Source organism: Cydia splendana, chromosome 13 (assembly GCF_910591565.1).
Source record: "Cydia splendana chromosome 13, ilCydSple1.2, whole genome shotgun sequence".
NCBI classification, from domain to species: domain Eukaryota; kingdom Metazoa; phylum Arthropoda; class Insecta; order Lepidoptera; family Tortricidae; genus Cydia; species Cydia splendana.
Genome location: NC_085972.1, coordinates 18353294 through 18367211, shown reverse-complemented (window position 1 = coordinate 18367211; position 13918 = coordinate 18353294). Strand labels below are relative to the sequence as shown.

Sequence of the window (13918 nt, the reverse complement as noted above, 5' to 3'; positions counted from 1 at the left end):
TTATAAAAAACCGGGCAAGTGCGAGTCGGACTCGCGCACGAAGGGTTCCGTACCATAATGCAAAAAAAAAAAAACAAAAAAAAAAGCAAAAAAAAAACGGTCACCCATCCAAATACTGACCACTCCCGACGTTGCTTAACTTTGGTCAAAAATCACGTTTGTTGTATGGGAGCCCCATTTAAATCTTTATTTTATTCTGTTTTTAGTATTTGTTGTTATAGCGGCAACAGAAATACATCATCTGTGAAAATTTCAACTGTCTAGCTATCACGGTTCGTGAGATACAGCCTGGTGACAGACGGACGGACGGACGGACGGACGGACGGACGGACGGACGGACAGCGAAGTCTTAGTAATAGGGTCCCGTTTTACCCTTTGGGTACGGAAACCTAAAAAATCATTGAGGTTTTGCATTGTTTATATGCGTCACTCTGTTCTCCGACGTCCATAACATTTCCTTACATTATTTGACTGCGTCGAGGGTCGAGTGTATTATCAACAACGATAAGACAATACGTTATTGGAGCCGGGACTCGATTCGATAGCCTCGATAAATGTAATGGAAGCTTCTAGCTCTATTCATTGTTACTATGAAATCTAACGGTTACTACCCAACATTAACGTTCTCTTTCTTGTCTAGGTCTTGGTGCCTAACAATATTTCTAGATAGGGCACAATTGTAATACGGCAACTACACATAATTAATAGTTTAATGGCTCCTCTACACGATGGGCCATTACGCTGGCCCACTAAGATGAGCCAGCGTGTAGAGAGGGGCTAGCCTCTCCACTAGGTGTCGGATGGCTTATGGCGCGGCGGGATGGCGATGGGATAGCCACGGTGTCGGTTTTTCGTACGCATATCAAAGGTAGTGGGCCAGCTATGGTGCGTACGCATCTACACGTGGCCCATTCTATAGTGCGTACTCTCAACCATCGCATGGCTATCTCGCTGGTTCTGCGCTGGGCCATCGTGTAAAGGAGCCATAACCATCGCATGACCATCTTGCTGGTTCTGCGCTGGGCCATCGTGTAGAGGAGCCATAACCATCGCATGGCCATCTCGCTGGTTCAGCGCTGGGCCATCGTATAGAGGAGCCATAAAATTCCTTTGATCACTCACTATTTTTCAAAAGTTCTTAATGCAGAATATGTTGTTATTGATTTAAAAATTCACCATTTATACAACAGGGTACTTTTATTGCAGGTTCGCGATAGCCGATAACGCCTACAGGTCACTAGTTTACGAACACAGGGAACAATGCATACTTATCTCAGGCAAGATACTTCAAAAATTACATTTATAAAGATTAACTAGTTTAACAACCTTACTACCGTACTACAAAATATAAAATTGTATTATTCCCACAATCAACCCACCAATTTTTTATCCAGGCGAGTCTGGCTCTGGAAAGACGGAAGCCTCCAAAAAAGTTCTGGAATACATCGCAGCACGTACCAAGCACCTTCGGACCGTGGAGACCGTCAAGGACAAGCTGCTGCAGACCAACCCCTTGCTGGAGGCCTTCGGCAACGCCAAGACCAACAGGAATGACAACTCCAGTCGTTTCGGAAAGTACATGGACGTCCAGTTTAATTATGAAGGTGAGAAGGCAGCTGTATGTTATTCGACCATTGATACTTTATCTAATACTGTTTTGAGATAGTTTTGGCTGGAGAGAGTATGTGAGTTGTGATTTAGAACAATATTATCCGAGAACACGTCACTCTAGACTACCAATCAGTAGGTGTATTTGGTATAAAAATCGCAGGCTACTTTGATCTATGTTATGTCGGTTTAAAGGCGCTCCGGTCGGAGGCCACATCCTCAACTACTTGCTGGAGAAGTCCCGCGTGGTCAGCCAGATGGCAGGCGAGAGGAACTTCCACATCTTCTACCAGCTGCTGGCCGGCGCGGACCAGGAGATGATGAACTCCCTACGCCTGCAGGGAAGACCAGAGGCTTACAAGTTCTGCAACACTACGGATTCGGTAAGATGATCATTTAATTTAAAAAATGGTTCCTCAGTGTCTTTCAATCTAGAGATAAGACACTTGTCAATTTACGTGTTTTGCCGCATACAGGCCTGTTATGAATTACATAACCTAGCTTTTTAGAGAAAAACTATTAGAAGCTAGATACATGATCTGTAACACTATGTATTGTATTGTAACATCCCCATACTGTATCAAAGCAAATAAATAATTTCTGTTTTCTGATTTCTGAATATTTTGTGTCATTAATCAACACAACATAGTATTTAGGTATTTAGTTGCCATCTTTCACTTTGGTAGACGAATGCTTTCTTTCCTATGTCGTCTTTTACTTATAAAAATCCACACAAAAGTTTATTTGTGTCTAATAATAACTTTTAACAGAAAAGCATCGATTTCTCAAAATCATATGCCATCATTTTATGATTTTCCACAGCAAATCCAAAATACCAGTCCCGACGAATTTGGAACGAAAATCTAGAAATCGATCTCATTCTATTTAGCTCCGAAATTATTTTCTGGCACCCCGTAACATATTTCCATTCCAGCACACACAAGCATCCAAGATAAACGACGCGGACCAATTCCGCACCATCCGCGACGCCATGAAGGTGATCGAGATCGGCGAGGCTGAGCAGGCCGAGATCTTCCAGATTGTGGCCAGCGTGCTTCATCTCGGCAACGTCAAGTTTGTGCGGAACGACAAGGGTAATGCGGAGATCTTGACGCATGACGCTAACAGCGGAAACGTGGCTGAGGTAAGGATGGGTATACCAACGCCGACGGGGTAGCACCGCCGACGGGGTAGGTCTACAATCAAGTTCCCGAAACCCCGCCTACAAAGCGCGCGGCGGAACACTGCAGGGGGTTTAGTCCGTGAAAGTTGAACATACCCACTGGGCTTCTCGCGGGTCAGTGGGATCCATAAGGGATTTTCCCTGGGTCATCAAAAAAAATTTATACCTGCGTCTAAATATCATCAAATCATAATAAATGTATGAAAAGTTTGACGGAGTTCAGGCTGACCGCACTTAAAGATTTGGAGGGAATCTATAACGCGTGCCAATTTACATGTTTATCGGTTAAAATTTGCTTTGGTAAATTAAATACCTAGTAATTATTATGTTATTTGCATAAAGTGATTCAGTGGCATAAACACATTGAGTTAGTACCTACAATTTTAGCCGCATAATTTCCTTTTAAGGTTTTCCTGCATTAAAAGTAACTATTGTATGTACAAATAAATGCCGAAGGACCATTCCGTCAATAAATATGTATGACGTGCGTAGTCAGACGTGTTTGTTAAAAGTAATCTGGACCTAATGTATTGCAATACCTTGTAACACATTGGTCTTACGCATTCTAAGGTCTGTTGCAGAAAAAAGCATATATAGAGGGCTATTGCCATAGTAAATTTTGTAGGCACGGTACATTTACTGCCATCTATCGACACACGATTAAAACTTAAAATAAAATTGAAAATGTATAAATTAATCAAAATATGTATACGGATAAATGATTTTTAATTTTTATTGTTCTATACTGACCCATGTTCGTTCACTGATATGTGTTAAAATTGTTAAATATCAAACGGTGTCGTCAACGCCATCTAGCCGAGAATAGGCCAAAGGTATGGCGCCATCTATTCGAGAATGACTTTTTCTTGATTTCCGAGGCACGTTTTTTTCTTAGACTTTATTTATCTTATACGGAGTTACATATATCTTTGGCTTTAGAAAGAAGGTAAACAATCTTGACGTACTTATCTTTTTATTAAAAGATATTGAAAAACGCTTTAAAAAATTGGTTTATATTACTTATGAAAGCAAAAGAATGTAAAAGATCGTATATGATTTATAATGACGACCGGTCTGGTCTAGTGGATAGTGACCCTGTCTGCTAAGCCGATGGTCCTGGGTTCGAATCCCAGTAAGGGCATTTATTTGTGTGATGAACAGTTGAACACTAATATTTGTTCCTGAGTCATGGTTGTTTTCTATGTATATAAGTATGTATTTATCTATACAAGTATGTATATCGTCGCCTAGTACCCATAGTACAAGCTTTGCTTAGTTTGGGGCTAGGTTTGATCTGTGTAAGATGTCCCCTAATATTTATTTATTATTTATTTATTTATTTAATGATTTTGCTCAATTTAATAATCATGGTTCCATCCAATAATTTTGGTAAATCCTTACTATGATAAATGAGAAAATAAGTGTTACTAAAAGTTGTACCCAGCAACACACTGTCAAGAGTTGCTTGTAGTTGTTGTATTCGCTAATAATTGCATCTCATGCTATCCTTTGGTTTCTTTGATATTCCTATAATAATTAAGTTTTTATGTCGTACTTGGTGGTATAAATGAAATACTTACCTATTAATAAGGATCAAATTATTTTTTGTTTCAACTACGATAGACAGTTTGATGAAATTATATCACTAGATCTCTAAATAATGTTGTAAACTAAATATACATATATTTTGAAAATAGTTAATGATAACTAAAAAGGTACCTACTTTAAAATGAAATCATAAATCATTGTTAATCAATGATTTCATTGTTGCAACACAAAGCCAAAACAAACTTTGAATACTTATCTCTAAACATCTACAAGTGTTATTTATCATTGAAGAAGTTTGTGCAGCGTAATAATAATTGGAAATTAGCCCGCAGGGCAGCTTGTGGCGAGCTGTTGGGGAGTAACGACCCCACGGACCCGAGTGCTCCCGAGAGTCGGTCAGGGTCTCCGTCTCCGGCGTGTCTTCGTCGGTCGGAGTGGACCCCAAGGGGACCCGCAGGACTCTCAGCTCTGGCTTGCCTTCATTGGCCGTCCAGAGAGGAGTCGCTAGAGCTATATGCTCCAGGGGTGGAAGTGAAAGATGCATAAGACGCGAGTTGGCACAGTGGCTGTTAACAGCCACTGGGTAGAAAGCGGCGCACACCTCTCGACACCCCTGAGCCGCTCACACCGATGTTGCTCCTGGTCGTCTTCTCGACGGCAGTTTCAGGGGCCCATCTAGTCAGCGGCGAGTCACCGCCTGCCTCGATGACGGTGTTAACATTGTTATGGCAGGTGTCCGGACCTCTTTTACAATAGCCCAGTCTCATTGTCCACCCAAACATCAATCCATAGACTGGTATACTGTTCACTTTTTCTACAATAGTCCCAATGCCTGCTGAGACCGGTTCATGGGTGTCTATTGTTGCGCCTGTGAACGGGTTCCAGCAGGCGTTCTACATGACATTAAAGTTCTCCAAGGGGCCTCTACGTGTTGGATCTATATCCCCACGTAAGCCTATCAAAAGACCGGGATTTATAGGCCCGTGAAATCCAAAAAAGTCCCAGTACCCCTCCCAGTACCCACGTTGTCCTGAGACAACCAGGGATTCATGTACCTATAATCCCTGTCAAAGTTATGGTAATATTGGCTTTCGTTCCAATCGTTGTTCCATCTATTGGCATATTCACTGCCAGCGCGAGCTACGAGCATAGCGGATACCATGTGTTTTTTCCGCTTTGTAGCGATAAGTACCTAAGAATAGAGAACCCTAGAGGGTTACTGGCAGTGAAAGTGTTATGTCTTGGCTTGTTACTCTAAACTAAATGAGCATGACAGCTGACAGCGTCGCCCGCGCTGCGTAGTCGTTGCGTTAAGAAAGCTGATAATTTTTTTGAATTCTCGTTGAGAATTTTTAACTGTTATAGTAGTATACCCTATAATGGACACGGAACCAGTAATGGGACAAAAAAACACAATTCCTCTAAAATAAGTATATAAAAGTAGTTTATAAACACTGGATATATTTTTATCATAAATAAGAGTCCTAGAGCTGATTATGTTTGAATTTTTATTAAATTCGGTTATTTTTTAAGAAATGTGCGTCAACCCAAAAGTTGTCGTGCCACTGAAAAAAAATATCACTAAAATTCTTAACAACTTCGCTAAGAGAGGTGAGTTAATTTATTAAATTTTAATTAATTAATACTTGATGAAAACTAGAATGTGTTTCGTTAATTGCATTTACCATGAGATAAGGTATATAACACACTATGTTGTGACTCCACAGATGTAAAAAAATAGTGGTATTTGGTCCAATCCCATTATAGGAGCTGTAAAACTGCATACCTCCTATGATGGGACAATTGACATAATGATGTTTGCCATGCCATAATTTCATGTTTTAAACAATACAGAAGTAAAATGTAGTTAAGAAATATGTCAACCAGGAGGTATTCTCGGACTTAGGATAAATTAATATCGTTTTTCCAAACTTTTATTTAACTTGCCTTGTTAGTTAGTGTGGGTCAAATCTTGGTAGCTGAATTTGACCCACTTTTCGATTTCCGATTCAGTTGAAATTTTGTGTAAGTACGTAATTAAGTATGCAAATCGGATGATAATGCAATATTATGATAACATGGACTTGATCTGATGATGGAGACAGGAGGTGGCCATGGGAACTTTATCGCAATAAACCCTAACTAATTGTGTTTGGGTATATTAGAATTGTCTCGATGAATCTAATACAATAATAATTAGCTGTGGAAAGAAAAATACATTCAGCGATAAAAGCTTATACCAAAAATTGATTTTTTTGCCATAACTTATTCCCCATTTCAAAATTTTATACTGATAGAGCAATGTCCATTATAGGGGGCCCATTACTGGATCCACGTCCATTACCGGGGGCCCATTACTGGAGCTTTGGTGTCCATGACTGGAGAAAAAAAGCATAGTTTTAATTTGTTAATTATGTGGAAACTCATTGCAGTATCTTTGATACAACACGCCTAAAACATGAAAGGCGGATAGGACTTTCATCTTTTAACACGCTAAGCGGAAGACCATTTACATGTACAAGGGAAATATCATAAATACTCCAAATTTCCTCTTAAATGTCCCATGACTGGTGCTGTTACTATAACTCTAAAATTTCATGGAAAAGGCTGGATGATAAACCCTACTACAAGTGTTATTTATCATTTCGAAGTTTGTGCAGCTAATATAATTGAAATAGAACTTCACTTACAGGTAAGTTCGTTTAATTTCCAATTATTATTTGCTTGCTATTAGGTACAACCAGCAAAACTATGAGCTTAGCACTCCTACAAATATTTATACCGGGGTGCTAAGCTAATAGATTTGCTGATTGTACATAAAAACGATTACAGAGTTGAGTCAACAAAAATATTTCAAAACTAAAAACAAATGGAGAATATAATTTTTCGATAATTGTTAATGAATTTATCCTTTCGACACAAGACAAATCTACCGAATTCACACAGAAGTAATATGACGCGACGTTTTTTTCTGCGAATAGGTATTTGTAGAATTTAGTTCAACCAATCCTTTCTAACCGTTTTAAGTACGGGACTTTTTCGCAGCTCAGTTTAGAATCAAATGAACTATTGGCAATAGATCGTGTATTCTTCGTAAACGTAATCACGGCTCGGCGATGTTTATCATTTCGCTGCGGTAGTCAAGATGACCGCTCCTCACGCATCTGTGAGTGGGTACGGGTACAGACGAGTGGAAAAGGGAATTATTAACTATACTAAAAAATGTATTGTATCGCTAAGTATATCATTTTAGTGCGCGTCCAATAGACGTCTACGAATTCTAGAGTTAGACGAGACGTGACGTAGAGTTTATACGTCACAATTTCATAGAAGTTTGACGTTTACAATAACGCACTGCGTGGGCTATCAAAATCACTGCAGACTTTTCTTGGTCTAACTCTAATAAGTACTTACTATAAGAAAATTTTAAATTTGATTTTCATGTCGCCTTTATCTTAAAATGTTGCTAACCTAATTCTAATCCATTAAACGTAATAAAGCGTAGGTGTTTGATAGTAATATAAGTAAAATCAAAATAAAATCAAAAATCAAAAGCATTTATTGCAAACATATTACATTATATTAGGTAGGTAGGTACCTATACATAATATGGACCCTGCAAGGGCGCAGCAATCTTATAAATAAATAACAAACTAAGTACTACAGTAGTTTCTTCTTACATAACATTATACATATGAGATCACATTAGTGTATCGTAAGAGCTAATTTGCTTATGTTAAGCATAATATTAATTACATTTATTTAATATAAAATCAAACAATATGGTTTGGTCAATAGTAGGTAGCCTTTACCGTATAAATATTTACCGGGATCTTACAACTGACAGCACATCCACGGCGAAAAAGTTTTGTGTAAATATTCTACTCGCTCTAACAACGAAAATGAATAACCTAACAAGTTATTATTACCTACTTGAATTTTAATGCCAAATGTCATATTATTTCAGTTATAAAATGACACCATGTACCTACCTTAGATTGAATGACGGCTAAGTTCTTGTGACTCTTAATATATTTATCGACTCCAAATTCCTCACGCAATCTTTTCGATGAGGAAATCCGGGGAAATTAATAATTTAGCCAGTTTATATAATAATGCCACGTTTACACGAAAAAAATTGAGATACCTTACTTACCTATTTTCCTTGTTCTTGATATTGAAATAATTTCAAAACGAAGTATTTATTACCGATTAATATTGCGACTCCTTTTCTATTCGACTGTAGATATCTCAAGTGTGTAACGAAATTATACTGAACTCATTGTGTCCTCACGTCACGCCAGTACCACGATCTCCACGCCTAAATGTTGTGTGGACCAATTAATTTATATATTTGATTCATTATTTTCTAACTCGTTAGGAGTGCCACGAGCCACGACATCAGCTGATGGCAGCATGTACTTTAGTCGATCACAAACGCTTAATCAATTGAGTTCTGATCAATCTGCGTTGATGGAGACCCATTAAGTAGCCATATTCGAGTCCGTACTTCAAAATTTTTAACGTATCAAAATGGGTTATACCTATTTTAGTAAGCCATAGTGTCAGTTCGCCCGCTCTACTGCACTTTTCATTTGATACTAAAATGGTATCAACCGATAATATTTTTCTTTATTTCAAAGTTACATAAAATTCACAACCGCCTTGTTTCTTTTTATACCACGTCGGTGGCTAATAACAGCTGCCTGATATGCTGTTTAACTTTGAGAATAGACAAAGTATAAGGGCTATATATAGTTACCTTCTCAATGTGCATAAGTATAATCAATTCAATTCAATAAAAGTCCACGAATTTCTAAGAGTAATAGAAAGAAACAATGGAATGGACGTGACTGTGTCCACAAATACGAGTAGTCCATAAAAGACACGTTTTAATCGACTATCTTCTCCCCAGCTCCTCAAAGTGGACTCCACCAAACTGCGTTCAGTCCTCACCAGTCGCACGATCGAAGCGCGCGGTGATGTCGTCAACACACCCTTAGATGTCGAGCAAGCGCAGTTCGCCAGAGACGCCCTCGCCAAGGCTATCTATGATAAACACTTCAGCTGGCTTGTGAAGAGACTGAATGCTGCGCTGGCACCTGCTCAGTTTGGAGATAGGGACTCCGTTTTCGGCATTCTAGATATCTATGGATTCGAGATCTTCCCTAAGAACTGGTGAGTGCCTTTTGGTTTAATTGTGTGTCTAATGTCAGAATGGTCTAGTCGAGCAGGCTAATTTTGCCCTTGCCAAAACCTTATATGATAAACACTTCAGCTGGCTTGGAAGAGACTGAATGCTTCGCTGGCCCCCGCTCAGTTTGGGGACAGGGACTTCCCTAAGAACTGGTGAGTGCTTTGTATTATAAGAAGACCCCTCTATTGTAGCCAGGGTCAGAAAAGTGCAGTCTAAGTCGTATCGCACTTTAGCTGACTTGTAAAAATCGTGTGGGAGAGGGTATAGAGTGGGAGCCGGTCGTTTACTTCAAGAACATTGTCATCTTCGACCTTATTGAGGCCCAGCATCATAGTAACTCCTCCTCTAAGCGCTTTGTTACCCTTGCTTAATATGGAGAGATTAAAAGGGACTCCGTGTTTAATTTAAATTATGATTGTATATAATACCCGTGTGTGGAGTTAGTTAATTTTATTTACTCATCATTCGTTTCCTTCGCAGTTTAATGCGACTCGCGAGACATACTCGGACTCAGTGAAATGCAATAGAATTCCAAAAAAGTCCACCACACGTATCAATACTGATTAATGTTCCCATAAATGATCAGAATGCGTCATCCCGCCGATAAACGTGCTTATCATGTGATATCACGATAAGTAATAGAATAGTTATGAACTGATAAACACCCACAGCTTTAGCTGGTTACATGATACCTACATATCTCTGTTTACCTTACATGAACATCCTTGTTTACCTAATATGAAATGAAAAGTGATGCTTGCGTTTGCAGCATATCGATTCTAAAAGTCAATAATTCGTCTATTTATTATGATGTCAAAGTTTACAATACAATACAATACAAATCTTACAATCTACAATACAATACAAATCTTACAATCTACAATACAATACAAATCCAAAAATTACTAATGTCTTAACCTAAACTAACAACTAACAAAACAAAAACTATTCACTAAATTCGTCAATGAATGAATGATGTATATATGATAATTTCGACAGCGGAGAGTCAACTTTATTACATTCTGAACAGATACTAAATTAGTCTACGTAATAATATTATATCTTCCGATCACTTTCGGTCACTCGTCACAAAGTTTCGGAAAGATGTCCTATACAAAGTACATACAGAATAATTGGCATTTTGAATAGGATGTCTCAATGTCATAATTGAGTCCTTTATAAACAACAAGAGGTGTTAGAAAGATAAACGTACCAAGCAGCTTTCTTTTGACAAGTTACTATATCCACGGCTTCAAAGAATTTCACAAGTCCTGTTTTCCTTCCAGCTTCGAGCAGTTCTGCATCAACTACTGCAATGAAAAGCTGCAACAGCTGTTCATCCAGCTGACCCTCAAGCAAGAGCAGGAGGAGTACCTCCGCGAGGGCATCGAGTGGGAGCCGGTCGTCTACTTCAACAACATTGTCATCTGCGACCTTATTGAGGCTCGGCATCAAGGTATCTAGCTGCATATACCTACCTCTTGAGGCGTCTAACTTATGAAATACTTAAACGTAAAAGTAAAAATACGAATTAACTAATGAGAATTGATATAGTGTTAACAGTTTATCGGGTACTCCATTGCTGTAGAAATACTAGATATATCTAGTTCGTAATGTTATCAAACACAAAGCATGTTATCAAGCATTTTAAATCTCAATTCTGACTATTTATTCCTTCAATGAAATTGGTTATTTATAAAGATATCTATAATTCAAATCCTCAAAAAAATCGTGACGCCGATTGTCCTATTCACCAGGCATTATCTCAATCCTGGACGACGAGTGCTTACGGCCTGGAGATGCTACGGACTATAGCTTACTGGAGAAACTCAACCAGCGTCTGGACAAACACAAACACTACAAGAGTCATCGCAATGTCGACACCAAGACGCAGAAGCTGATGGGACGAGATGTAAGTTCACAGCCCAAATTTCCTGTTATTCACCGAGCATATCTCGATCTTGGACAAGTGGCTGCGGCCTGGAGGTGCTACGGACGGTAGCTTACTTGAGAAACTGCATGAACCAGCGTCTGGACGACACCAAGACGCAGAAGCTGATGGGACGAGATGTAAGTTTCTCACTTTTGAATGCCAAGAACTTTAAGCGTTGAGGATGACTCACGCTAGAACGGCCCGGGCCCGAGCCGGGGCGTCCGACACTTCTTTTTCTATGACAGGTGACGGTGATCACGTGACGCTTTCTATAGAAAACTGAAATGTCGGACGCCCCAGCCCGGGCTCGGATCGTTCTCACGTGAGTAATCCTTTGTGCTACAGCACGATCGCTTATTAAATAAACTATAACGCATGTAGCGTACGCTATACCTACATTTGATAGCTTCTACCAATCATATTGGCATATGCATCAAATTTTTGGATAAGACAATTTGCGTTTAAAAGGTTATGGTTTAAAACCAACCAATATTTTTAGGGATGTTTCTTCAGTTTAAGATTTTTGACCAGTATTATAAAACTCATCCACTTATATTATATATTGACAGGAATTCTGCATCGTCCATTACGCGGGTGAAGTGACGTACAGCGTAAAGACCTTCCTCGAAAAGAACAACGATCTTCTGTTCCGAGACATCCAGGCCCTCATGGCTACTAGCGGGAACACCATCGTCGAACAATGCTTCAAGGTGATATTGTACTTCTATTTTAATCCTATTCCCGTGGTTTAATCCAGAAAGGTGGTGTTAAACTGCTTTCGCATGGAGCATTTCAGTATACATTTAATACATTTTTCCCTTAAGTGAACAATTACGGGATAAAAATAAAGTTCTATATTTAAAATAAAATTAACTATGTGCATCCTGAACAATTAATTATCCAACCACTCACGTAACAGCATTATCCACAGTACGATGTGCGCTTGGCGAACAAAATGCAGCCTTTTAGGTACCCGTCGAGCAAGTCCAAAAAAGATATTTGTAAACAAAACTGGAATAAATAATATTTAACTAGGAAGGCCTTTCTTCTAATAGCTAATTCGTATATTTGTACCAACAGGACGCCAACCTGACCAGCAAGAAGAGGCCCGAGACCGCCATCACGCAGTTCAAGAACTCCCTCAACGACCTCATCAAGATCCTCAGCAGCAAGGAGCCGTCCTACATCCGCTGCATCAAGCCCAATGACTTCAAGATGCCTAGTAAGAAATTCTTCTTCTTATCCATCATCCAGTCTCGTCCAGAGTAGAGCTCGAATAATATTGTACCTCTTTCTTCGGTCCTGGATAGTTCGTGCCATCTCCTACTACTGTCCCCAACACAGTCCCTTCTCTCGAGATAGAAAGGAGAAGGGCGATGGACCATAAATAAAAGGTCATTGCGATGGACTGTATTTTAATGATAAGAGGAATTTAACTTTAATATTGTGTATATGTATTTAAATATGTTTTAGTATTTACAAAGAATTAGAAAAACACAGCATTTGACACGCGACCAATCAATGAAATCTGAAGATCTATAATGTCAGTTTCTGTTTTTAAGATAATTTGAATTTATAATAAGAAAGAAGAATAAAGCCTCCAACAAAGAGTCTACAACAGAGACCATGCATTGTGCCATAGAAAATGGTAGTTACCTACTAGGTTTAACACTTAGAGGAATGTTCAAATGAAAAATCTCACGCGATTTTTAAAGGAAAATTTTACAACTTGTTTTTGTTCACAGTGCAAATGGATGACAAGCTGATCTCTCACCAAGTGAAGTACCTCGGTCTGATGGAGAACCTGCGCGTGCGCCGCGCCGGCTTCGCCTACAGGCGCACTTATGAGGCCTTCCTCGAGAGGTAATCAAATTTTACCGACTTTACCGGCATAAACCAAAAGTGGTCTCTTGATCCAAAAGTTTTTTCTACTTTGTATTTGACACCCACCTAGAGAAAGACTTTAGTATTTTTTGTTATCATATAATTTTAACTTGCTTAATGACCTTCAACATCATTTTAGAATCCCTTGACGACTGATTTTAGGTTTAGTGCCCACCACATCTAACGTCGGGTTGTAAGAAATGTTTAGGCCAGACAAGTTTTCCTGGACATAGGTATAATGTAACTGATCTCTTTGTTTAGGTACAAGTGCCTGTGCGCAGAGACGTGGCCGGTGTGGCGCGGGCCCGCAAGCGAAGGTGTGCGCAAGCTCGTTGAAGTCATGAACTACGAACGCGAGGAGTACAGGATGGGCAAGTAAGTACAAGACTTCTTCAGTGTTCCATACCTTCAGATCAATAACGAACGGTCACAGCGTTCCCCGTTAAAATAAATTAAAGTGTACAGTAAAGCAAGATAGAAGAAAGCTATGTAGAGCCGATGCTTTTAGAGAGGATACAATCGGATACCGTCTTAAATGATGCATGTTTATTTTACTTGGGTATAT

General features: G+C 39.2%; 1 protein-coding gene across 2 annotated transcripts in view; it reads left to right on the top strand.

The window, feature by feature from the left end:
• LOC134796184 (unconventional myosin IC) overlaps positions 1-13918 on the top strand; it is an 89250-nt gene that overhangs the window by 64427 nt on the left and 10905 nt on the right. For both annotated transcript variants that reach the window (XM_063768171.1, XM_063768172.1), the window contains exons 4-14: positions 1207-1277; positions 1395-1604; positions 1804-1991; positions 2543-2752; positions 9255-9517; positions 10823-10992; positions 11294-11448; positions 12039-12179; positions 12550-12691; positions 13215-13332; positions 13615-13728. In XM_063768171.1, coding sequence (XP_063624241.1) covers positions 1207-1277; positions 1395-1604; positions 1804-1991; positions 2543-2752; positions 9255-9517; positions 10823-10992; positions 11294-11448; positions 12039-12179; positions 12550-12691; positions 13215-13332; positions 13615-13728 — 1782 coding nt within the window. The remainder of the gene's footprint in view (positions 1-1206; positions 1278-1394; positions 1605-1803; positions 1992-2542; positions 2753-9254; positions 9518-10822; positions 10993-11293; positions 11449-12038; positions 12180-12549; positions 12692-13214; positions 13333-13614; positions 13729-13918) is intronic.